The sequence below is a fragment of the Rattus norvegicus genome, chromosome 18, assembly GCF_021556685.1.
Source record: "Rattus norvegicus strain SHRSP/BbbUtx chromosome 18, alternate assembly SHRSP_T2T, whole genome shotgun sequence".
Classification (NCBI taxonomy): Eukaryota; Metazoa; Chordata; class Mammalia; order Rodentia; family Muridae; genus Rattus; species Rattus norvegicus.
Window position 1 is genome coordinate 77992501 of NC_141551.1, and position 27366 is coordinate 78019866.

At 47.2% G+C, this 27366-nt stretch overlaps 1 protein-coding gene across 16 annotated transcripts in view; it reads right to left on the reverse strand.

Annotated features, from left to right (window-relative positions):
* Nucleotides 1–6569: 6569 nt before the first annotated feature.
* Zfp236 (zinc finger protein 236) overlaps nucleotides 6570–27366 on the reverse strand; it is a 94627-nt gene continuing 73830 nt past the window's right edge. For 6 of the 16 annotated variants that reach the window (NM_001427206.1, XM_087592275.1, XM_087592273.1 and 3 more), the window contains 6 exon segments: nucleotides 6570–10804; nucleotides 12010–12186; nucleotides 14263–14392; nucleotides 17158–17355; nucleotides 19563–19694; nucleotides 21415–21602. In NM_001427206.1, the coding sequence (NP_001414135.1) occupies nucleotides 10683–10804; nucleotides 12010–12186; nucleotides 14263–14392; nucleotides 17158–17355; nucleotides 19563–19694; nucleotides 21415–21602 (947 nt within the window). In that variant the 3' untranslated portion in view covers nucleotides 6570–10682. 16 annotated transcript variants of the gene reach the window in all.

The window sequence follows — 27366 nt, forward strand, 5'->3', positions numbered from 1 at the left end:
ACACACACACACACACCAGCCATGTGTGACTTACACACACACACACACACACCAGCAGTGTGTGACTTACACACATCAGCAGTGTGTGACTTACACACACACACACCAGCAGTGTGTGACTTACACATACACACCTCAGCAGTGTGTGACTTACACACACACACACACCAGCCGTGTGTGACTTACACACACACATCAGCAGTGTGTGACTTACACACACACACACACACCAGCAGTGTGTGACTTATACACACACACACCCCAGCAGTGTGTGACTTACACACACACACACACCCCAGCAGTGTGTGACTTACACACACACACCAGCAGTGTGTGACTTACACACACACACCAGCAGTGTGTGACTTACACACACACACACACACACATTTTACAATCTTACAAAGATAACAAACATCTGATGTCTACTCATCTCCTTGTCCTTTTCAACCCAACAAAACCCTCCCAAATAAAGGATCTGGGAGTACAGAGATGTTTGCTTAATTAAAATTGTGTCACTGCACAATCTCCATAGGAGCGGCTGCCCTGCCGTGGTCACTCACTCCCTCTGGCTTTATTTTGACGTCTCTCCACCATCTCTCCATGTCTTCTGCAATGAACCTGGAGCTGTGGGAGGAAGGGATATGATATCCATCTCCCATTGAGGGCCAGGCATTCTACTGTCTCTGGGCCAGTTGTGAGTCTCTGTATTAATTACCCTGGGCTAGTTCGTTTTTGTCAACTTGACATAACTCTAATCGTATCTTGGAAAAGAGAATCTTCATTTAGAAAACACCATAAGACTGATGTGTAGGCAAGTCTGAAGGACACATTGATATTGGAGGGTTCACCCTATTGTGGGCAAGCGTTCCTGGACAGAAAGCAGGCTGAGAGAGCCATGGGGATCAAGGTAGTAAGCAGTGTTTCTCCATGCTTTTTGCTCCAGTTCCTGCTAGAGATTCCTAACCTCTCTCAACGACAGACTTCTAAGTTATAAGGTGAAATAAGCCCTTTCCTCCCTGAGCTGCTTTTGGTCATGGTTGAAGTGGAAACTTCCGGTCTCTTTGGAAAGTCAGTTATGTCAAATGACGTTTTGCTGGGGCACAAGGGTGAAAGGGCGTTTCGCTATAGCAGGCACCCGAAAGAGCGTGTGATGTTTAGAAAGAAGACAGATAGGACCCCACACAATGGGAGCTCAATCGTTGGTTTGCCTTGCTCCGCCTCGCTGATGGTCTCCGATGATGACACACGTGTTCACCTTACATGGCACTGCTTTAGCCTCCCCTGTGGCGACTTCATAGAGAGAAACTCGCCAAAGAACTTCTTGTGAGGTCCCTGCAGCCTCTTGCCGCTTCTGCGGACTTGGGTGGGTTAGCCAGCCTCGTGGGTTTCGTCTGGGTTGAACTGGCCTTGCTGGTGTGGTGTCTGCCAAGTGGACTGGACTGAGAAAACGAAGACTGGAATCTCCCCCAAAGAACAATTTCTAAACTGGTCTACTTCCCCTGTATCCTAATAACCTTTCTTTTCCACCACGTCTGGCGGGTGGTGGGCAAGAGAGGAAGTTGAACCCTTATGAACATAGGCTGTGAAAAATATGTACCCACACATGTCACAGCAAGAGAAAACACGCCAAGATGCCATCAACTGCAGATAGAAGCTTCTCTGACGAGGGCTGAGACACGCACACAAGACCTGCACAAAGACAAGCCAGACAGAAGCCCGCATGGAGAAAGACGGCATGAAAGCTGTCCCAGTCCTAGCCTAGTAGTTTCAGGCAATTGATAGCCGCTAGGAAAGGGAGAGCCAGTTTTCTTGAAGAGTGCTTCTTTTGGTAAGTTGACCGTGCTCCAGGGTAAGTCTACCCATCCAATGTGTGAGAAAAACACATATTGGACTTGTGTGGTGTAGGAAGAAGGCAGGATTCCTTAGCCCTTAAGACCAGCCAGAACTGCAGCTCTGCTTAGCTCCTCCACTCACAGCTATGGAGGTTTTGACCACTCAGTACCAATGAAGCTATTCCCCAGGTAGACCACCAGGGGCAGTGTTCCTCTTCCCGCATAGCTGGGGCTGATTGCTGTGCCACGGCGGGAGGGCAGAGGAGGGTGGGGGGGTGGACGACACGGGACATCTAGGCTCCTTACAGTCAAAAGTCTGGCATGAACTGCTTCATACAGCCCAGCTGAGGATGCACCTACAGGAGCTGGGGCCATTAGATGTAGTCCCCATGTAGTCTTCCGAGTGGTGCTAGCATAAAGATAGTCCTGTTGGCCATTTAACTGGCAGTCCCATTATTCAAAGTATCTGAGACAGGAAGAGTCTGACAGCTACTAATTAGGTATTCAAGTTATCCCATCCCCCAGTATCTTCACTTGTTTGTAGGGAAAGGAAATGAATGTCTGCAGAAATGCTTACAGTAGCAACAGAGCTGAATCATCTCACAGCAGGTAAAGGTGACTGCTGCCTTGTGTGACAATCTGGCTTGATCTCTGGGACTCCTTGGTGTAAGAGTTAAAACAGACCACTGAAATTTGCACTCTGACTTCCACGCAGAGTACACACACACACACACACACACACACACACACACACACACAGAGAGAGACCATTTAATATACACATTTAAAGAGCTCCATTGACACACACACACACACACAGAGAGAGAGAGAGAGAGAGAGAGAGAGAGAGCATTTAATATACACATTTAAAGAGCTCCATTGACACACATAATTATTTTGATGATTCTTAATTCCTGCCCCTCTCTGCCTCATACACAGGAACAGGGTCAGTTAACAGTTTAAGGCATGAACGAGAACAGCACAGTTCAGCCATAATGAAGCATGGTTGTTCTTACACAAGAACTTCCAGGGGTTGGGGATTTAGCTCAGTGGTAGAGCACTTGCCTAGCAAGTGCAAGGTCCTCAGTCCCAAGCTCCAGGGGAAAAAAAAAAGAATTTCCTACTCTCTTCAACTCCACACTTGGCTCCAAGACTCTACAGTGCCTATGCCTCATCATGATATTGGGGTTTGCCCGTTGTAGACACTGAACAGTCACTGGAATCCTAAATGAAGTGCTATTAGGTAAGACTGACCAAACAGTATGTGCAGTCAAGGATACATGGCTTGTTGGCCGTACAGTTTACACCAGTGTTTACAGTGTAAGTCAGATGCCAAGGTAAGAAGGCTCTGTGTGCTCATCAGGGCTCTGTGAGGAGGGGAGGGATCCTCTTCTCCCTCCTCCACCATTGTGAACTATCATACAAACTGCTGAGTTTCGCTGCCACTTCCAGACCTGTAGTATCTGCAGAATACTCTGGTAGCTCCATGTAGTCCCTGTGATGCTTGTTCAGCACTGGTCCCTTTTACCTTCTGATGGCAAATGGCAGTGGGGGAGGGGCACACCGCCAGTGCTGCCACCTGTCCTCTAACAGGCGTTTGCTGACCTTTGGGACAATGCTCCTGCCACCAGAGCTGGCCATGAACCTCGTCTCCTTGGAGACAGTTTCAACTCTCAGTCAACCAACCAAGGTGTGAGCAGCAGGAAAGGCTATCTGGTGCCTCAAGAGCAGTGTCCCTGCAGAGTCACTGGTGAATAGAGCTGTCAAAGGGTAACCCTTTCCCTTTTCTAGAGAGCTGTGATGACCAGATAGAGCCTTGGGAGGAGGGCTTGGAGCAGGGTTTTGACCCAGCTTGCTGACTGAGGACACCTAGAGGGACTACAGGTGGCACATTGGCCTTATACTTCCTTGTGGCAAAGGGAAAGCAGATATGGAAGAAGCATATACATATACATATACACATACACACATACATGCACATATACATATACGCACATACACACACATACACACACATACATACTACACATACACACATACATACACACATACACATATACATACACATAAACACATGCACATACACACATATATACACTTATACACATACATGCACATATACATATACACACATACACACATACATACACATACATACTACACATACACACATACATACACACATACACATATACATACACATAAACACATGCACATACACACATACATACACTTATACACATACATACACATATACATGCACACACATACACACACATACATACACATACATACTACACATACACACATACATACACACATACACATATACATACACATAAACACATGCACATACACACATATATACACTTATACACATACATGCACATATACATATACACACATACACACACATACATACACATACATACTACACATACACACATACATACACACATACACATATACATACACATAAACACATGCACACACACATACATACACTTATACACATACATACACATATACATGCACACACATACATGCACAATACACATCATACACACATATACATATACACACATACATACATATATACATGCACATACACACATACTGCACATACACACATACATGCACATATACATGCACATACACACATACATATACACATACATGCACATATACATATACACACATACATACACATACATACACACATACATGCACATATACATATACACACATACACACATACTGCACATACACACATGCATGCACACACACATACATATACACATACATGCACATATACATATACACACATACATACACATACATACACACATACATGCACATATACATATACACACATACACACATACTGCACATACACACATACACATATACATGCACATACACACATACATATACACATACATGCACATATACATATACACACATACATACACATACATACACTCATACATGCACATATACATATACACACATACACATACACACACACACACACACACACACACACACACACACCGATAGGCAATAGGGAGCACACCTACCAGTGTCACTAAGTACCTGTCTTCTAGGAGCAAAGGCTGAGCCCGGGGCAGGGAAAGAACTGCTTGTGCCAGAGAAAAGTGTTCAAGAAGTAAAAGGCTGCACGAGAGCTCCTGGTGATGAAATCTGGGCTCATTAGAACATCTCACCAGAAGCAGCTAGCCTAGCTAGGGAAGCTACACGAAAAGAGGCGGACGCTCGAGGCACATCAGCAGAGGAGTAGCAAGTGTGGGAGAGGATCCTTCCTACAGGAGACCCCTGTCAGGGTAGGAGGGTTACATACTCAAGCGGAGAACATTCCAGATGTGGGGAACAATACAGACGCCCTTCGGTTACGTGTCCCGGCTAACACGCGCCGGGTGTTGTGTGCACGGCTGCCCTTCTGCAGCAGCATCAGGGGACAGGTGAGAAAAAGCCTGCGGATGCCCAGTGCAGACACCACTTTTAAAACCTATTTTCTTCTATGGTTGATGGAGCCGCCCACAGGCATATCTGTGTGTGGAGAAACCTCGTCCTACTGTTCCGGAAGCTGTTTTGAAGACAAAGGTTGTAGAGGAATGGCTGGCTGTTGTGCACCCGGGACTACGGAGTTAAGGTGTCTCTCACACTCTATGGAGATTTGTTCTTGTATGGCACTAGCAGAAAGCCCTCTCCATCAGTCCAGAATGGTGGGAGACAATGGATCTGACAGCAGAACTAACTGCATGCTCGAACCTTTCTGAGGGAACATTTGGTACCATTTAGTCTATGCTGGACGGTGTGGATGGGAGGAAGCCAGTCATCAACTTTTGTGTAGACATCGTGGTGGACTGAGCCACAGCTATCCCAAGCCCCAGGGTATCAGCTACATTCTGACAACATCCTGGCTGCAGCTGTAGCTTAGCCCCCAGCCCCTAAGAAAGCCAAGGGACCACTAGGACTGAGACAAGGGACAGTCTGAACATCCATGCCATTACCACAATTCCTTGAGGGCAAGAGGGAGCCAGGGAAGCTACCCACAGATACCCTGGTCACAGAGCCTTACTTGATCAGGCTCTACCATCATGGCCAGGAAACCAGCCTTTCAGGTTGCCTCTGCCTTCCAAGGCCCAACCCACCCAATCTGGAGGAGGAGCCAGGGCAAGCAGCCTTTTCTCCCTGGACTGGTAGCCACGGGGCACTTGTGGAGCCTCTCAAACCTCCCTTTACCTGAGGACAGGAACACAGGCAGAGCTAGGCAAGGCGTAACCTGAGCAGCTTATCCTACAGATGAAGCATTTGTGCCATTCCAGGGCAGGCCTCAAGACCAGCAGTCTTTGGGTCACCTTCAACATAGAAAGGCACGTCCAACAGCTGTGCTCCACAGTGGGTCTGCCGTAAGTCTCCAGCATGCTAGCAGACACAGAGACAAAACTATGGCAAGAAATAGCATACAGAATGTGAGCTGCTTCTCCTCCTTCCCACTCTGCATTGGTCCCTTCAACGGCTCTGCCTGACCCCAGACAGGAGCAGGAACATAGGTTCCATGCAGCTTAGAAAAGTGGCACGATCAAGCCCAGCCATGAGTAGTAGAGGGCTACTCATCGATCCTCCGGGGAGCCCACAAGGAAGTCTAGAAAACAAGCTGGGCACATGGCTACCACGCACTCCAGGCGGCAAGAAGGACATATACAGGAGTTTCAAAATAATACAAAAACTATTTTTATTGTTTTTGAAAGCCAGCACAGTGGCTTTTGGCATAGCTATCAATTTCTAATACAAAACTGGATTAAATAAATATCATCCAATGTATAAATAGACCATGAGACAATTCTGAAGATAAAAAGAGAACTTTTCTGTAAATTAAAAAATTAACTTCGAATTTTCTTCGTGGTGCTGAAGAACAATCACTATGGCATTTTAGAACCTGTCAGATATACAAATCTCGATTCAATACAAAAGTCTTCATGCCATAAGCATTACACATAGAAAAGATTTAAATAGCACGATTTTTTGACTACTGCCTATTGCTCCTGACACACTAACAGATCTATACCATTTAGTCCACACAGAAAATGACCACAGTGCCTGTGCAGGTAGGGTGTGAAATGGAATATATGTCCCCGCGCTGTCCTCGAGCACGCGTGGGGAGAGGCCAGCCATCAGACTGCGGTAATCCCCATGAATTATGTAGCTCTAATCTTTAGGATGCAACCAGATTTCAGGTTATCTCACTATAATGAGGCTTCAGCAAACACAGGGTGAGTGAGCCTGCATTGTCATGGGTTGCTATTTTGAAATTTTATTTTACTTAGCTTTTGGTTTGGTTTTGTCTTTGGAGACAGGGCATCAGGTAGCCCAGGCTGGCCTGGAGCGTGCTATGGAGTAGAGGTTGACTGCCCCCATTTCTCAAATGTTGGGGTTACAAGTGTTTGTAATGTAAGCACGTAGGTGTTGCAACCCACCTAACAGTTTGCTCTAAGTGACGTGGGTTTTACCCACATCCCCTAAGTACAAACCAAGTGCAGATAAAGAAGGAGCTCTGGGTCCCCCTCGCCCTGTGCATGGCTCACAGGGCAGCACAGCAGCACCAGGCCCTGGGGTCACTCTCGGGGGAGGGGTTTTGAAACTGGCTTGAGAGAAACCCCTTATGCAAGGAGGCATCAGGTATCCCTGGGAACAGAACCCAAGAGTAGACCTACAGACACATACTCCCTTATGAAACGCTACCCAGATACATCTGTGTGAAGCCATTTTGGCTGGAACATGAGTCTTAATGAATGAATATACTTCCCAGAAGACAGCCCACAGAACCAAAAGCTGTTCTCTAAAATATGGACTACACAGATGTGCTAAACTCACTGGTACTCAGTGAGAATTCAGAGGAATTGAACTCATATTTCCTTGCAAATGGCACGCAGGGCACATAGTTTTCTGGTGCACACTGCCCACCATATTGGCATCTCACTATGGAAGCAACTTCTGAGGAGCCTCTCTAACCTCCTAAGGCCTGCTTCTCCGCTCCCTCATTTCCTCATGCTGCTCTGTAAGCACCTCCAGCATTGCCGAGGGCTGTAGGAGACCTAGCTGGGTGTGAGGGCATCTGCTGTCATCACCTGGCACCTCTATCTACAGCCTTCTCAAGGGTCTGTCCATGCCAGATTCTCCCGCTCCCTCGGTCTCCCGAGCTGTGCTCATCCTGTGACGGGCAGCATGGCTTCAGGAACATGCTTAGCTGTTCTTCTCCCAACCCGGAGCCTCCTCCAGGGGCTCAGGGGCTCCACAGAGCTGAAGGAGCAACTGACACTGAAAAGACTGCGTCAGGCACAGGATTTGCTGTCAAGGGCCACATCCAACTGTCAGCTCGATGTGCTTCAGGGAGACACCAACAAGATATGCCTTCTCTGGACTTCACATGGGTAAAAGAAATATCATTACAGTTTTTGCTTTCTGTTAAAAATACCTGAATTGAAATTTATTCCCCACCCTACTAGTTATCTGAAACATGATTAAAAATAAACAACAACAAAAAAACCACACATACACCACATTTCCTAATGTCATTTTGCATTTAGTTATTTCAAAACAGTTATGTTATATAGAGTTCTAAAAATACAGTTCTCTATCCTCAAAACCCTGGTTACACATGAGGCTAGAAACCACTTTCCTAACACAGCATTTCAAACATTAAGATACAGAGCTCAACCTGTAAACCACAATATTCAAGTGAGTGGTCTTCTCATACCCTTGTCTTCTCAAGGAATGTTGGTAAAGAAGCAGCTTTGATGGTAAGGAAGTAAATCAAAATACACACATGTCATACTTGTTTGCTAATAAACTGAGAAAAGACACAAAATGGGTTACTGGTAGATTTTCTTTTCCTTAACCAAAGTAAAATCAGGCTTCAGCTTCCCCTGGTCAGGCCGTACTTACATAGGTCGGTGACTGCACAGCCAGCGCCCGGCATGCACTGCGCAGCCAGGAGGCAGCCAACTGCTTACAGATGTCCTGAGGTGACAGTTAATGCTGAAAGGAAAATAAATAACCCAGGTAGAGCACAAAGATTTAAATCCAATAATTTCAATTTTGGGGATACCTGTTCACTAAAATTAATTAATATTTCTAAAATATTTTAATACAAAATTATAAAATAAAAAGTGCATTAATAGCAGAGACTTTAAAACTCTCGCACAATTACAATTATTCTGAAAACACTACCACAGCCAGGTGTGCACACCGACATTCAGGGGGCCTTGGGTTTTTAAGTCCAGTATTACAAGAAGTCAAGTAAGGCTTTTTTCTTCTTAAAAAAATATATAATACACAAATCAGTTTGGAAAAAAGTAATAATATTTAACAGTTCTCTGACTTAAATATTTTCACATAACAAAAGTTTTTATGTCACTGTCAATATTATGTATATACAGAGACAAACGTGAAGAAATCAGAAGACGCCCTTTCACATGAACAGTGAAGTGTCTCTTCAGGACATTCTCTTAGTGAACAAGTCCACGGAATATATATAATAAACTGCTCTCTTCTGAAACCAAGGAGGCAATGAGAGAAAATAAAGGCAATTTTCTTTTCAGAAAAAAAAAAAATAGAGCCCAGCTTTATGTTACAGTGAAAAAGATATCCATTTATTAACAGTGAGCAGGACACGGGTCTGAGGTGCACCAGGGAGTGGCCGCAGATACTCTGTGAGACCGGACTCCTGCTTCTATTTACAAGACGGACTCCTCGTCTATGCAGAGCCCACGTGTATCTGTCTGTCTATGCACACAGAACCTGCATCTCCGTCTATGTACACACAGACCGCATATCCGTCTATGTACACCGGTATTTACATATAGAACATATAAATAGCTTTAGGGGAAGGGATACGAGTGGGGACCGCCTGTCTTTGGAATGCTGAAGCGCACACTGTACAGTGCAGGAGGATTTGGTTTGGGGTTTGTCTCGGGCCTTGGGTGACTGCTTGATGACACTGAACAATCCCCTGAAACAAACACCTCCATATGCGTGAGGAGAACAGTCGCAGGGCTCGAGTGGTTAGCCTTAAAATACAGATACATTTACTGAGTGGGCAGGGACAGCTACTGCCCCGTAGACAACTCTGTCACTTCCTGCTCACAGGGTATGTATGGCTTGTGCTTCTGCAGTGACCTAAACCACGTGACGGGACAGATTTGTCCAGCAAGCCGTGGACATCCATGTGGGCAGCCGGTCCTCCCTGCAGGTCAGATTTCCTCCACGGCCCTCCCTGCTGGGCCGGATCCTGTGTTCTTCTAACTAGGGATCACGCATCTATGGTGGAGAGAGAACTGGTCCAGCCATCTCTCAAAGCATCAGTTACATTAACTTAAGGGTGGGCTAAAAAGAACTGATTGTTCCTAATTAGCAAACCGCAGAGTAAGAAGTAGAAAACGCCTGTGTGTAATGCACTGCTGCTGAACTTCACGCACTACCATGTGTGTTTTCCCATGCTAATGTGTCTTTTGCTATCGCAAATCTCACCGCAATGATATTCAGATCCAGTTCATCTGCTAAGGACAAACACTGGCCATGAGAAGGTGAGTGACCACGGCAGTGTCCAGCTCTGTGACCTGCAGACAAGGAGAACACTGCATCTGTGCGCTTCCCAGTCGCTTTCCCATAAGTCTTTGAATGACAATGATTCTTCAAATAATTTTAGCTAAAAAAATGACTGTGGTAGATTTTTAACACTTGAAGTTTCAGAACAGAACCTCCAAGTGCTCTAATCTTCACGTGGAGCTTCACAGAGGACGCTCTCAGCCTCTGTCCGTGGCATCAGAACACATTGGTTAGCGTCTGCCATTCACCCGCTGCCTCCTGCACCACTTCCTCTAAGTGGAGGGTCCTTAGCTCCTCCCCATCCTGTTCCTGGACCACCGTGGCTGCCTGCAAGGTCCCTGCAGAAGCAAAGAGAAAGAAGGCCTCAGCTCTCAGAAGCAGGCCATCGTGCACATTCAAACAAGAGTCTATGGAAACAGAAGGACTCCCTGGCTTCATCTACTTCCACCCCAGTGACATGAAATGAGCCAAAGCAACTGAAGCATCTTCCACCTTGAGATGCCTGGAGCCCTGGGCCCCACGCACAGAGGAGCCAAGGACTGAAGCCTTGTCAGAGTTTCTGTCGGTCACGAACACTGTGACTCGGGCACTCCCACCATGAGGGCTACGCTAGCACACAGCCAGTGAGAAGCAACACTTCCAACAGCGTGCAGTCATCGTTGACCGCAGCAACCCTCCTCCACAGTTCGGAGTTCTACCCTTTCGTGCCCCTGAAATATCTGGGCACAATCACAGTGACCACACGATGATGACTCTCTGCACTAAGCATGCCTACTCTTACAGTGAAATGAAACTAAAACACACAGCTGTAAAACTCACTGCCTATCCTAGGGCTTGACTTGGATTTTAATATCACACACCCGTGTTTTGCACAGCTCCTGCCACCAGTGCAACCCAGCCTAAATGATTTACTCTCTTTACTAAAATGTTACTGCTATGTTACTATGAGGTCCAAAAGAGGGCCTCAGGCAGGGTAGGCAGTCATCCAGAACCTACAACCCAATTCTGATGGCATCATGGCTTGTAGGCCACAGAGAAGGCAGGGTTTGTGTGGCTGGACTAAGCAGGCAGAGGCAATGGTGTCTAACACAGTCTGCAGCTGCCTCCTGACACCATGGTGGCCTCTGACCTTCACGCTACCAAAAGGGCCGCAGAAAGTCTGAAAGCAGCCAGCCATGCTCCTCCTGCTGCTAGGCACATTCTATAGAAAGCACTGAAGCTGTCTACACTGGCAAACACTGAAATCCCAGGACTCGGGAGGCTAAAAAGATTGAGAGTTGAAGGCCAGCCTGGGCTATATACTTTAATTCTCAGGAGAAAGAAGAAAGAAAAGAGGAGAGGCAAAGGGGGAAGGGAGGGAAACAGGGATCAGGGAAGGGAGACATAGCACAGGCTTCAATTCCTGTTCAGCCTCTTCTATCAAGTGCAGTCCTCAAAGGAACTACGGTGCACAGCACTGTAAGACGTGTAAAGGAACACTTGGGAAATACCCTGAGACCTAACCATCTAACAATATGTGGCTTCTCAGGGACAAGTCTCTCACCCACAAAGCTGTGCGCTCGCTTCATGTGTAATTTCATGTTGCTCTTCTGTGTGAAGCCCATGACACAGTAGTCACAGCGGTAGGGACGCTCGCCAGTGTGCTTCTTCATGTGCACTTGCAGCGCGCTCTTCTGGTTGAAGGCTTTCTCACAGAGAGTGCAGTGGAACGGCCGCTCCCCTGTATGCAAAGCGTGAGCCACAATCAGTGTCTTTCTCAAGATCACACACTTCAGAAGAACACAATGTCACCATTCCAGACAGTTCAATGCTGAGAAAGACCACCGCAGTAGCAGTCAGCAGCATGCTGCAAAGACACGCCTCGCTGAGACAAAAATGAAGCCTGACTCAAGAGGTACCAAGACTCATAGAAACATCCAGATATATAACACACATTAAACAACATGTTTTAATACATTTTATATGATATAAGAGAAAGACATGAAATCTACTTAAAGTACGATTTTCTGTAATCTTTAAAATGCCACTGAATTACTTTTAGGTGAATGTAGAATCTGAGAGAGTTGCCAAGCCTGGCATCTGCTGGGAGCTTCCCACCAGACCTTGGCAAGCCATGGTGGCCCTGCCTCTTGGGAGCAATCCCTTAATCACTGAAGCATTTTGGTAAGGTGTGGCCTCTCCCACCTGGCCTCTCGGCCTGGCAGCCTCTGGCTGTAGTATCAGGGGAATAGCAGGGCCCCACATTACTGCTCTGACTCATACTGAGCTGGTCCTGCTCCTTCTCTTCAGTGACCACTCTCTGCAGATGAAACCCGCCCTGCCCCGCCTGACTACACTGACTCGAGCCTGCTTCTTAGCAGCCTCTGGGGAGGAGGGAGATGACAGGCGGTCTGGCTAACTGCACAGCCTCTCAGAGCATTCATCTGGCTGGGAGTAATTCACACACATGGAAGCTAGGCTATGCCAACTTTTTAGAAAAGTCAGAAACAGCCTTTTCTCCAGAGTGCCCAAGAAAAGGGCTGGTAGCTGACTCCACCCTGTGAAACTAAGCAAGGGACAGAGGAGAGCAACTCACTGGCTGCACCAATGATACTGAGAGCTGGGAGGTGACAAGGAGGTGACAGGGACCTATTGAATGCTGCGGCATCTGCTGTGGAAGAGAATAGCAGCACCCTTGCCCGGTCCTGCATGCCTTAAGATCTCAGCTAATGTATTAAGAAACAAACGTTCTTACCTCAGAGTAAGAACAGCTACAGGGAGAGCAGAGCCATAGAGCAGAGCCATGCAACCCTGGCATGGCTGTGCACAGGGCAGCAGCGGGGCAGAGGAACCACCTCACTGCTCACTGCAAACTTTCCAGGATGTGGGCCAAGGCCTCAGGCCCCATCAGTCAAGCAGTACCCCAAAATGACAACAGGTAATAACCGTACATCATCAATGCTTATCAGAGAAACAAGGCAACCACATCCAGTTCAGTGTTTTCCTGGTGAAAGATCTTTAAAATGTTGTTCCGAGTTCACGATCACCACCCATAGAGCTCTAGAGGGGACAGCAGTCACCACAGGGCCCCACTAGGGGAAACAATGGAAACACTCAGAAGCAACAACACAACTTTCAAAAATCAAATGGAAGCATGTTGTCTATGATGTGTGTGGCTGGGCACCTGTGCACTTGTATGTAAGAGGGCACACAAGCAGGACAGCCTCTGGTGTCGTTCCTCACGAGCTGTCTGGTGTTTTGTTTCGTTTTGTCTTTTTCTGTTTGCTCTTGCTTTTTTGAGACAGGATAATCCTACTGGCCTGGATCTGGCTATGTAGACAAGGCTGGCCTGACACTTACTACAATCCACCAGCCTCTGCCTGTCCAGTGCTGGATTAAAGTTGTGGGCTGTCACGACTAGCTTCTTTGCTTCGAGCCGCAGTATCCTCCCCATAAGAAAAGTCCTGTGACTGTCGCTCTCTGTGACATGAGGGAGGCTTGGGCAGACGCAGACAGTAAACACTAACATGCGGTCAGCAGGGAGAGCACCACCGTGGCTTGCAGGGCTGGAGAGGGGCCTTCCACCTCCTAACCCAAAGGAGGGCAGGGGCCAGAGCACGGAAACACTCCATTTCCCAAGTGCACAATGACAACTGCCGAATCTCAAGTGCAAAAGTTAGTCACTGTGATAAGTCTGTCAAAAACTAGAGAACCTTGCTTGTAAACAGTAGGTCACACACCACCCAGGATTTAAATGCCTCCCTTCTCCTTCTCAGCAACAGCCTACTTCACAGGACACTACAACAGCCATCCCTACCTGTGTGGATGCGGCTGTGTCGCTCCAGCTGGCTTGGTTTGGCAAAAGCCTTTTCACAGGTGTCACACTTGAACACCCTGGGCTTCTGGGAGCTGAGCGAGGGGCCGGCCTGGTGCGTCAGCATGTGCTCCTGGCAGAACACAGAGACCGGCAAGCGTTAGGACTAACATTTCTCAGCTCTGACACGGACACTCAACTCTGGCACTAGACAAGGAATCACCTTTAAAGACAACCTCCCCGGTGACCTTCTGACTGGGATTTCAGGACCTGGAGTCCATCACAGTGTCAGGAAGGTAAGAAACCGAGGCCTTGGCGGCTCTGTGTCCACACAAGTGGCACAATCTCCCTCCCTCCTCAGGCTAGAGGGACAGCTCAGGGAACTGCTAGCCTCATGCAGCACAGCCCGCTCCAGAGAGGAGCCTAAGAAGCTTCTCTTCCCTACATTTTTCAGTCCACCTGGAAGCCTCGGCCCACAGCTAGCTCACAAATGCTTGCCCTACAAGCCCGTGAAGATGGACAAATGCTTGCTCTGCAAGCCAGTGAAGACGGAATACTTCCAGCAGCTCACCCACAGCAACTGACTCTGTGCGGCCTACCACACCACCACCCGCACCCGACTCCATAACTGCACTCTGGGTGGGGTGTGATTCAACCTCTCAGTGGTTCTGCATCTGTGTGAGCTGGCTTCCTCAGAAATGACAGCTACTGTGTTCAGAGGCTGACACCAAGGCAATTTTCACAGTTATCACACAATTACCTGATAGTCTTTATGCTACCCTAACCCTGAAAGCAGACTCAGACCTGCAGTGTTTGCACCTACATCTCAGACTCATGAAGAACACCACTGCACCCTGAGCCTGTGACGTGGCTCAGAGGACACAGGGGAAAGAAAGCTGGTTGATGCTGAAGGTCAGGAAGTTTAGGACAGGCTGCAGAGCTCGAGACTTCAGCAGGAACTTCAAGACTGTGCTGTGTCTACTGTTGACACCTGACAGTGACACCTCCCTACTTCATTTGAGGGACTCCAAACCCTGGGAAGAGCCCGCATTTGGGACATTATTTGGGACAATCCAGTACTCAGGAAAGACCGACCATGTTGTAGCTCTACAAGCATTTCCAGAAAAGAAGAGCTGCCTAGCACAGTACCACAGTTGCTATCTGAAGCTCATGGTTTTAAGACCCAGTGACAAGCTGCATTCTTCATCAAAGCAGGTAGACTTTGCTGCACTGAAATTGAGTAGCTCCCAAAAGGAGAGTTCTTGTCAGAGGACCAGTCAAGAGTGGTGTGCTTTTTCTCTGCAGGGAGCTCTTGCACTTATGCTGAGTAAGTGAAAAACTAGAGTGTGCAGGGGACAGACAGACTTCCTCTGTTTGGCCAGGTAGACAGAGAAGAAACGTGGGTGGTGTTGGCCTTTGGGAGGCACCCCCTATAGGGAGCAGAGCCAGGAAGGACAGCAGTACTCTCGTTCTTACTGCTAACCCCTTACCATCAGATAATCACTTAGGAAAATAATGCTCTGGCCAGAGTGATTTGTTAGGGGACCCAGAGAAGGCTTCCTTGACAGTTCATTCCTACACCCTCTCTACAGATGGTGTCTCTCCTCAACTATGACGATAGCTTTACTGGAGCCCCCATGTAAAAGGGAGAGACTTGGCGGGTGTCAGCAGGAAGCATTCAGAGTCCTCTAGGCACACACAATGAGAGTGAGAGGTAAGGAAGGGACAATGGAGAAGGTGTGTGTGTGAGTGCCTATAAGAATGGAAGAGGTTCACAGCAGGTCTCCTTACTGCTATGACTGACACAGCTAGACGAGGACAGGTTTAGATGTACAGGGAAGAAGGTGAGACGTACACCCACGTCACTAACTGTCCACACCCAGGCCCAGGTTCTCTCTCCATCTCTCCCTTCACACTGGCATGGAGCATCGCTGTGACTCAGAGCTGCAGGAACGCACTACTGTTGGCTTGGATGACGCACACTTCTTCCTTCCCGGCCACAACAGGTTCTCTGCCTGCTTAGATGGCCTTGATAGTTTTGAGGACTCTTAGCTATCACTGAGTGTCCCAACTGTGACGTATTGGCTATCACCATGTAGGCCACAGCTCTGCCCTCATCACTGGCTTTATCATGCTGGTGCTGGCCATGGCCACATCTCAAGCATTTCCCAGGCTTTCCCACTGCACATCTGTCTGCTTTTGCTACTCTCCTTCCTCCTACCCTGCTGTCCACAAGGCTGCCTTTAAAGTAAAGAGGAAAGGCAGGGTATGATGGTGCACACCTTTAATCCCAGCACTTGGGAGAGGCAGAGGCAGGTGGATCTCTGTGAATTCAAAGCCAATCTGGTCTACAGAGAGTTCCAGGTTTCCCAGGACTGTAGAATGAGACTTTGTCCCCAGCCCCCACCCAAGGTAGTAACTCTAGCTTGAAAGCTTCCCAGGGTTCTGCGTCCCTTCTACATTTATGCACAACTCTCCAGCACCACTGTAGAGCACAGGGATCCTACATGTTTACCCTGCAAGGCTGCTCCCTCTGAGGTAAACATGGAGGCTAGTCATCCTGTACTTCTTCGGAGAATGTTCTGTCATACTGCAGTTACCAGCCACCCCAAGTTCCTCTCCCACAGCCTCTGATAGCTGATAGCTTTTCGCATTTCTGTCAGCGTGATAAGTGAGGCGTGAGGGTCTGGCATCACTTTACATTAGAAACAGATTTGCAACTGCTCAGGAATGTCCAATCTATACGCATACACTCGGCAGGCCAATGCCTGTAACTACTTGGCACACACATTTACACCACCATTTCTAGAAACATGGGACACTTGTCACTCAGTTTGTACTTTGGTTAGAAGCACTGTGGACTCATGACTGTGGCTGTCCCCTGTCCCCAGGGTGTACCTTGAGGTGAGTGGCACGCTTGAAGGCCTTCCTGCAGACTCGGCAGCCGTGAATGCGCTCCTTGCCATGCACCTCCTTGCTGTGGTGCATGAGCACGGCAGCTGAGGAGAAGGCACGGTCGCAGTCCAGGCACTGGTGTAAAGGGCCCTCCTTTTCAGGTTGGCTGTTAGGGCTCAGCTGGGCAGAGACATCAGTCACCTGCAGAGGCAGGAGCACTAGGTTATGACAAGCGAGGGGACTGCAGGCTGCCAGACAAGCAAGGAAGCGCTGTGCTGCCTCACATGGACACACCACATTCCAGGGGAAACCCTGGATGCTCTGTGAGGGGAGAACACACAGCTACCCTGGCAGCATCGAGACACTCGTGCTAAAAGCAATGGCTAATGAGAGAACCTGGGAATGTACCCACCATGTACTCGCCCAGCCCAGCTTCCAAGCTGCCCTCCTGGTCACACAGCTGTGTGCTTAACCACAGCTGCACAACAATGAGGGCCACAGAGCCCCGCCATCAGAAATGGTAAAGAGAAAATAAGGCAAACTTGTAAGATGCTAGACATTCGTTTAAAGTTGTGGTTTGGGCCAGCACACTAGTTCAGCAGATAAAGAAGCCCACTTCCAAGCCTGAGAGCCTGAGTTCAATCCCTGGGACCTACATGTTAGATGGAGAGAACGGACTTCTCCAAGCTGTCCTCTGGTTTTCATCCCATGTGCTGCGCACACACATAAATGCATACACAAGGCACATACACATAGCATACAAACATAAAAACATACACTGAAGATGCTGTGGTTCCAATCTCCATACACAGTACTAAAACCGCAACAGCAGTTAATGGTGTTTAATTAGCTTTGCTTGAGCTGAATTACTCCCTAACTGTAGATCCCAATTAAAGAGTAGGTTTCCAAGTCAATTTCCTGGGATGCCATTAGAACTTGCAGAGAACACTGCATCCCACGGAGACAGTAGCCTTCAGTCTTAGAGGTAAGTAATGGTCTAATGGAGCAATTATAAAAATAGGTATGTAACTCGTCAACATTTTTATTATTAGTTTCTTGAATACTTTTTCAAAATACCAGAATATACAGGAATGGATTGCAAAATCGTAAAGAACAAGAAAGAAAAGAGAAGAAAAGACACTGCAAGATGGCATTATGCAATCCTTGTGTAAGAGAGAATGCGTCCGTGGAAAATACACAAACACGTGTTAAGGAACTCCATAAAATGGACCTGTCTGTGGTGCCAACACAATGCAGTTTCTTTCTGTATTTTCCTGTGGTACATTTGAAGTCTGGTATGGTGAGTCCTTCAGAAGTTTTCATCTTGTTGACAATAGTTTTTGCCATTCTTGTTTCCCTCTATGAAGAATTTAGTGGCAATTTTGATGGGGATTTAACTTAATCTGTAGATTGCTTTTGTTAAGGTGAGAGCACTGCTGGAATAGCAGTCACGCCTGGGACACTGCACTGCGGTGCAGAGGTAAGCCTGAGTGCTAGCTCTGAGCTCTTTCCTGCTCCTTCCTTGTGCTGAGTCTACTCTGCACCCTTCCACTGAGGCAGCATGACCGAACAGCTGATTACCAGCTCCTCTGCTCTGTGAGTCTCTGTGGTGGGTACTGGAGCTTGACACAAAACAACTAGTTACACACAGCTCTGCTCACTGAAACAAAATCAGGGTATTCCTTGGTGTCGCTGACATTTAATCTCTTTATGAAAAAAAAACAAGTCCTTGTTCTGAGGGACAACTAATAAACTAGTCTCACTTCCTAACAAGATTCAGACAAAATTTAAAGCTCCCCAAAGTCAGAGGTCAACAATTTTCTATTTTTTAGTTCTGACTCATTAAAGTATTACAAAATGTTTATACATGTGTCTGTGTTCAGGTTCCTACACACGCACTTTAGGACAATATCAATCAGCCAGACTGTGGTGGCGCACACCTTCAATCCCAGCACACAGAGGGCAGAGGCAGGTGGATCTCTATGAGTTCAAGATAACCTGGTTTACATAGAGACTAAATTTCAGGATAGCCAAGGATTCACAAAGAAACCCTGTCTTAGAAAACCAAAAAGGAAAAAATAAAATAAAAGAAATAATGGATGCTTCAAGGAAATGGACCAACAGAACTGGTAAGGACAAGAAAAAGCCATGAGGCCGACCGGTCAGGAAGCGGAGAGCAGACGCCGACCTGACAGCCCATCAGCTCCCCATCAGCCACACTGAAGACCACTGACCAAGGGAGACCTGGGGCTGTCATCTGCCAAGCCCACAGGACCCACAGAGTTCAGTACCTGTGCTCTGGGTCTGACAGGGACTACACTTCAGAGGCTGGCCCCATTCACTAGGGCCACCCCACACGGCCCTCATTCACTGTCCTGTGCTGAGTGTGACCTGTGCAGGAGCCATACCTGGTAAGCTATTTCTTCCCCAGCAGCAGATGAGGGCTGTGGGGTGTGGCTCACTAATATGACTTGTGGTGAGCCTGCTCCACCTTGGCCTGAGAGAGAGGGATCCGTGAGCAAGGCTGGGAACTGCTGACCCTGTCAAAAGATAATCACTGCTTTAGAAGTTTTCACATTATCAAACCATGCCATCTTTTTAAAAAGCCTGTAGGGGTTGGCAATGTGGCTCAGTGGGTAATGGCATCTGCCTCCAAGTCTGATAACCTAAGACTGATCTACAGAGTAGGAGATAACGGAATGCCACACCCAGGCCTAAACACACATGGCCATGTGTGTGCACACGCACATGTACACACACACTAAATAAAATGTAATTAGAAGAAAAACCTGTCAAGGCGCAGTCTTTGGACAGCACCATCTGCCATGTGACCCACAGTCAAAGAGAAGTGCAATGCAGGTCCACCTGCCGCCACTGACTGACTGACTGACTGACTGACTGACTGACTGACAGAAGATCTGCCTCACAGCGGCCAGTTCTCACCAGCATCTGCCTGTGGAGAGGAACTAAGGGGCACTGGTGCAAAGGGGTGCTACTGTGACCTATCCACATAAAGAAATACTCCTCAGCAGTAAAAAGGATGAGGTAGATACATGGTACATGACAGGTTCACCCTGGAAACCCATCCAGGTAAAAAGGGCCATTCGCAAAAGACCCCATGATGTTTGACTGCACCCCCATAAACAGAACAGACAAACCTGGAAAAACAGGGCAATGGCTGCAGAGTGTGTTGGTAAGATAAGGTCAATGCCAACTGTTAGCTGCATCTAAGTCACCCAACAGACAAGCCTCTGGACATCTGTATGAGGAATTAATTTCTAGACTGAGTTACTTGAAGAAGGAAAATTCACCTTAAATGTAGGTGACACATCCCACTGGACTGAATAAAAACAAGCAAGTAAGATGTGCACCAGGGCTCTTCTCTCTCTGCTCCTGACTGGGATGTAATGTGACCAAGATGAACTGACACAGAAGCTGACTAAAGAAGGACACTGGCAGATGGCAACTGTGGTGGTTCCAAGGAAAATGGCCCCCACAAGCAGGCATATGTCTCTAAAGGTCTGGCTCCCGTTGGTAAACTGCTTAGGAAGATCAGGAGGTGTGGCCTTGTTAGAAGAAGTAAATCATTGGGGGTGATGTGGATTGGGCCTTGAGGTTTTAAAATTCTAGGCCAGGCTCAGTTCCATGCATGGCACTCTCTCTCCCCTCTCTCTCTCTTCTCTCTCCTCTCTCTCTCCTCTCTCTCTCTCCCCCCTCTCTCTCTCTTCTCTCTCCCCCCTCTCTCTTCTCTCTCCTCTCTCTCTCCTCTCTCTCTCTCCTCTTTCTCTCCTCTCTCTCTCCTCTCTCTCTCTTCTCTCTCTCTCCTCTCTCTTTCCTCTCTCTCCTCTCTCTCTCCTCTCTCCCTCTCCTCTCTCTCTCTCCTCCCTCTCTCTCCTCTCTCTCCCTCTCCCTCTCCCTCTGCCTGCTACCTAGGGGTCAGGATATAAGCTTTTAGCTACTGTTCCAGTGCCACACCTGCCTGCTTGCTGCCACATTCCCCACCATGACAGACAAAGCCTCTGTAACTGTAAGCAATCCTTCGACTAAATACTCTTTTATGAGCTGCTTTGGTCATGGCATCTCTTGACAACAAGAGAAAAGTTAATAAGATAGCAACTAGTTCATAGTTCAAACCAGTTCATAACTTCTCCTTTTTGACATTTATTACTTTAACAAGAAAACAAAACTATATATTTAATAAAGAACAAACTGATGAAACCTTTTCAGAGGGTCCTGGAAGCTCTCTCTGCAGACACTCACCTGAGAGGTGATGTTCAGTGTAACTGTGTCTAGCCCTCCAGGCAGCATGCCCTGAGTATCAGCCAGGGTCAGCGTGACACTGGCGTCAGCACCCACCCCTGATGAAGACATGACCAGGTTCTGGGCTGAAATGGCTGATGGCGACATCGGTGCTGTTGAAGGCAGGCTCCCATTCGAAGGATTAAGTTCTACAGAATAAGCAAAACAAATCGTCAGTAGTAAGCTGGGCCGTCCTGTCTAGAGCCTGAGAGGAACAGTCTGCAAAGGAGATCAGTGAAGCCACTGGCATCAATCCTCTGGCACCACAACAAGGAAATCTCAAATCTTTGAGGCAAAACGATGAGAGGCTTTCTTTGATTTCTAAGTACATAAGGACAGCACACTCTGCTTCTTCATCATGATCCTGCAGGTGTGTCCAACCTTTTGACTCTCCAAAACATCATTATCATCTACAAACCCCACGCTCAAGAACCATGCAACCGAGTTTACAAAAGGAAAAAACAATCAGGTTTTAAGTAAATTCACAATTTTGTGTTGGTCTACATTCAAAGTTATCCTGGGCCACATATAATTTTGCAGGTTAGAAACTCCTGAGAGAAAAAGTCCAGAAGATGGTAGCTATGCCTCTGGGCCTTATCACTGCTAGCTTGGTAGAAAGAAAACTTGGCAAGGACTCCTAGGACCCCAGACCACAGAAGAAAAGAACCAGGTGGGGCCAAGAAGCAATTGAGTTACTGGACAAACAGGACTCTCTCAGTCCTTCCTAACAATAAAGGTCTACTTATTCTAAAACACAGGCTGTGCAAAGAAACCTCACACTAATTTATGTTGGTAGTAACATATCCAGCACAACACCTGTACTCTCTGATGCACCAAAACCTTCACCTGTTTTCCCAAGTAGCCAATGCTGAGAGAAAGGAAGATGTCCGGAGCAGAATAAGCACAAACAGCCCTCCCTTCCTTCCTTCCTTCCTTCCATCCTTCCTTCCTTCCAGAAGCATACTCCTACGCCCTAAGGCAAGCTAGCTACATAGGATTATCTGCATCCTTCAAGGGCACCAGCACTGAGCACACAGGCACAGCCAGATCCACATGCTCTCACAACTCTGTACCCTTAACCTACGAACACACGCTCATCATCCTGGACCAGCCCAGGAACAGGTACTGAGGACCCTAAAGAGACAATGAAGCTGAGTTCATGAAACCATGTCCTTCTAACGCATAACAAAGAAAGCAGGCTCCTGCCACACCTCTGTGACCTGAGTGATACCAATCCAGAGCCTCTTCTAGTAGTCAGGGGCCAACAGGAAAGCCAGGCTACTTACTTGTAAGTGGAGTTCTCCAAATACAAGGCCTCCATAGATCCACACTCGTGGAGTCCCACAATGTGCTGCACAGACCTGGAACCTTCAAAAGCAGTAGAACCATTAGGAGGCTAGGATTGTGTGCACAGCAGTAGCCGCTGGGGCGGGGCTCCCTCCCGCCTGCTCCCATCTTGCACAGTGCTAATGCACAGATAGGAGTTGGGTCTGTGGAGGGCGTCTCATGCACCAGCACTCGTTACGGAGCTCCCACTAGCAGCACTCCCTGTGCTACCTCCACAGATCCGTGCTCATGCACACGTGAACAGAAATAGAAGAAAAGAAAGGTCCTTGATGACAGCTGAGGTGAGAGCAACTTCCTTCTTCAAAATAGCAAAATGAAGCTGATACTGACACTGTTCCTTACTACTGGGCAGCCCAGAAGTCACCCTCACTCTGCCTGCTGAGGGAAAAGAACCTGAAGGCCTCTCCCACCCACTAGTAAAGGGCACCTCACTTGTCAGTGATGATCACAAAAGCTCCAACACAGCACAAGAATCTAAAGAGGAAAGTGAATGTGGACTTGTCCAGGAAGCAGCTTCAGATGACGCCACAGTTCATACTCAACACTGACAAAGCTGTCCCTAGACAAATGCCTGACAAGAGAAGCTACCCTGAGTGCAGCAGAAAAGGACACAAGCTACAGTAGGAAAGCAGAGAACTTCTTCTTATTGTACAGTTGAGGATAAGCTTTAAACAGCTCTTGGTGATTATCGGTTAAAATCTCAAGATCGTGCAAATACAGTTTAATATTTAACGAACAGACTTTATTTCCTACTTATTTTTTTCTGAAATGGTTGTTCCTCTAGGACACAACTCGAGAAATATTATTTTCCTTTATGAGTATAAGTTACTTTAAGAGGTACTAAGTAGGTCAGAAGTGGCGGAACACACCTATGATGCCAGCATCAGGAGACCAAAGGAGAAGACTCGAGAGTAAGAATACACAGCCAGCCTGGGCTACCTAAGATCCAGTTTACAAAAACAAAAAACCGTGATCTATGAAGTCATGCTTGTCAGATGTCAGCCTTAATTCTTGGGGAAATGCAGCCCTATTCCGGAAGTCCTTTCCAACACCTACATCACGCAGGGCATAGCCTGTTTTCTTCTAGTGCTTTAATTGTTTTAGGACCCATGTTTAGATCTTTGATCCATATCCGTTAGATCTAGACATGTGCGTAATTTTATTCTTCGTTACCACGGATGTTTCTGCATCCTTATCATGTACTCATGTTTGGCTCTCCTTCAGTTCTCTCTCATGGGTCCACATGGCTGTTTTTGTGCCCGTGTCTTGTTTTCATTACTGCGTCTCTGTAATATATCTTCATAAATCTAAACTCCTATACAGCTAAGGAAGCAATCGGCTGGGCGAAGAGGAAGCCCACAGACAGCATCTATAGTCAGCTGTCTTCTGACTGAGAATTGATATTCACAATATAGAGAGAACTTAAAAAGAGGTCCTCCCCACACTCCCCCAGAACGACCAATGGGCCTGGAACCTTAGCAGAGTTCTGGGGGTTGGGGGATGACTAAGAAATATCTTCAAGTTGTTCATCACTGCTATTGATTAGGGAAATACAAATCAAAACAACTCTGAGATTTCATCTCATTCCCGTCAGAATGGCAATCATCCAAGCAATCAATAATAAAATGCTAGACCGGGCATACCATAAAGGACCCCATCACTCACTACTGGTGGGACTGCAAACTGGTACAGCTACTCTAGAAATCAGTAAGGAGAGTTCTCAAAAGCTAAAAATAAACTACTATATATCCAAGCTGTCACATGCCTGGGCATATGTCCAAATACTGTATATTCAAGCTGTCACATGCCTGGGCATATGTCCAAATACTGTATATTCAAGCTGTACATGCCTGGGCTTATGTCCAAAGACCTTCACATCCTGGTCCACAGACACTCGCTTCCCATGTATCCCAGGCCCAGAGTGACAAACACTGCACCTCCCTGTCATTAGAAGCTCCTAGCGGCAAATCTTGAGGTGTGAGCACATACTCTGGAATAACCACAGAAGCCAGGGTACAGGTGAGCAGGGAGACAGGCAGGCTAGGGGCTCGGAGAGCATGGAGAAGTTGGGACAGTGGAAGGCTCTGTAGGGACGGGAAGGAGGGACATGCAGAAGACACTGTAAAGGTGACAGCGGGGTACACTCGATCTCATCAAGGGAGTGGAAGAGAAGGAGGGCTCTTTGGGAGTGGGAAGGGCGAATAGGGAAGAACAGAGACAGGAAAGCAGCAGTAAGGATGTCTGAAAAATCACAAGGAATCATACTATTAACTATTTACCTTGAAAAAGAAACCTGTAACAAAGACCTATGACACATATAATTCTGTGTGTAAAAATACATATGCAGTTGAAATGAACTCTTCTCATCTGGGCTGAAATTGCTCCCTCCAAGAGTCAAAGACCACCTTTAAAAAATACTAGACATGAGTCAATGGTCAGTGCTGGGCAAGACACTCCTAACACTGCCCTCGCCCTTGGCTGCCCATCCCACGCAGCAGACGGGCGTCTGTCCCCATTGATGAAGACACGCTGCACTTCAAACACAGGGCCCAGAGGCCCCTGAGCTGGAAATGACTTGGATGTCTCCTCCCCAAGGCTCAGGAACCATTGTAAAAGCGCAGGGAAAGGGGAGTAGAAAGATCTAAGAGCCAAATGATCTGGAAAACTGAAAGATTGTATTTACTAGTCCTGGAAGGTGCCACACAAGCTTCCAAAAAAGCTGCTGGTAAGCAACCAGCAGTCCTACCCAGACTTAATACCTATGAACCAGAAAGCCTGGCATGGCACAGCAACCCTGAGAGAGCAGGAGTGGCCGTTACCTTGGCAGTAACCACATCTAACTGGGTTTACGATCTACTCACAAGGGAACCCATGCCTGGTACTGACACCCCACTGACTGCTTAGCACTTATTAAGTCACAGATCGTGAAGGGGAGCCTGCGTCCCCCACTTTCCTAAACCAGCATGGGCCCTAATAATGACCTAAACACTGCTCCTTACACCACAGGTAAGTATGGGCTCCCTGATCATCAAAGGAACTTCTCTGCAACAGGCAGAAACAGAGCACAGAAAACCACAACTAATCAAAAGTCAGAGTTGTGGGCAAAATACTCAAGAGTATTCACAAAGAAGGATTGGGGAACATTGGAAGAGAGGGTGGAAAGACTGTGAGGGCTGGAGGACCAGGGAGTTTGCTTTATTAATAATGTCAGAAGCTACAAACAGAATGTCCCATCTACAGGACCCTAGACATAGCTGAATAAGGACAATGACAGACAGGCCAAATGGATGGCAAAAAGCCCATGAGGCTACACAAGGAACTTCAGGCAGCAAGGAATGTTAAGCATGGGAGAAATAAAGTCTTCTCCAGGGAAAAATACGCCAACTAATTATCCAATAGAAATGGTCAGCCCTGAAAATATACACGAGTAACAAGACTGCTTAGTTATAGAGATACATATGTATTATACACACACACACACACACACACACACACACACACACACACACACACACACACACAGATGCATACATACATATAACAATTACTGTAACAAAGGCATGGATTTTACAAAGCATGACTCTTAAGAGAGGGGTAAGGACAGGGAAATGACCCAATTGTAATCTCAACATAAAAGAAAAACACTAATAAAAGCAGACATTGCTTTAAATATGTTGAGACAAGGTCTTGTCTTCTAAAAAGGTATACTGTAAATTTATAAAACTTCAGAAGTAGTTTGAAAAATGGGCAAGTCTTTGCCTCTGTTGTCAAAGTTGGCAAGTTTTGTTCTTGAACTGTTGGGAAATAATAGATTGCTCTCAAATCTAGAGGAAGCTAATGCTAAAAGACCCTCATCCAGTATTAGCAAACAAAGAAATGTCTTTACTTTCATTAAAAACAGAAGTGGCGGGGCTGGAGAGATGGCTCAGAGATTAAGAGAACTGTCTGCTCTTCCAGAGGTCCTGAGTTCAAGTCCCAGCAACCACATGGTGGCTCACAACCATCTGTAATCAGGTCTCGTGCCCTCTTCTGGCCTGCAGGCATACATGCAGGCAGAAAGCTGTATGATGTATACATAATAGATAGATAGACAGACAGACAGACAGACAGACAGACAGATAGATAAACAGAAGTGGCTATCCTGGAACTCATACTGCAGACCAGGCTGGCCTCAAACTCACTAGACCCGCCTGCCTCTGCCTCTCAAGTGCAGGAAGCAAAGGTGTGCGCCTGAACCTGACTTATACACAGTATACGCAACATGGACACAAGTCCTGAGAGGGACTGAGTCCTGAGAGGGACTGAGTCCTGAGAGGGACTGAGTCCTGAGAGGGACTGAGTCCTGAGAGGGACTGAGTCCTGAGAGGGACTGAGTCCTGAGAGGGACCGCCTGCCATCTGGGCTGAGAGGTCACGGCCCAGGGCAAAAGTGTAAGGCAGGACAGAGATCTCTAATTGTAAGCAGCTTACAAGCTTCTGATTCCATTCTGAGGAGGACTGCAGCCCATGGGTGGACCAGAAACCTCACCATCTGTTAGGCACCATACATCCATACATCCATACATCC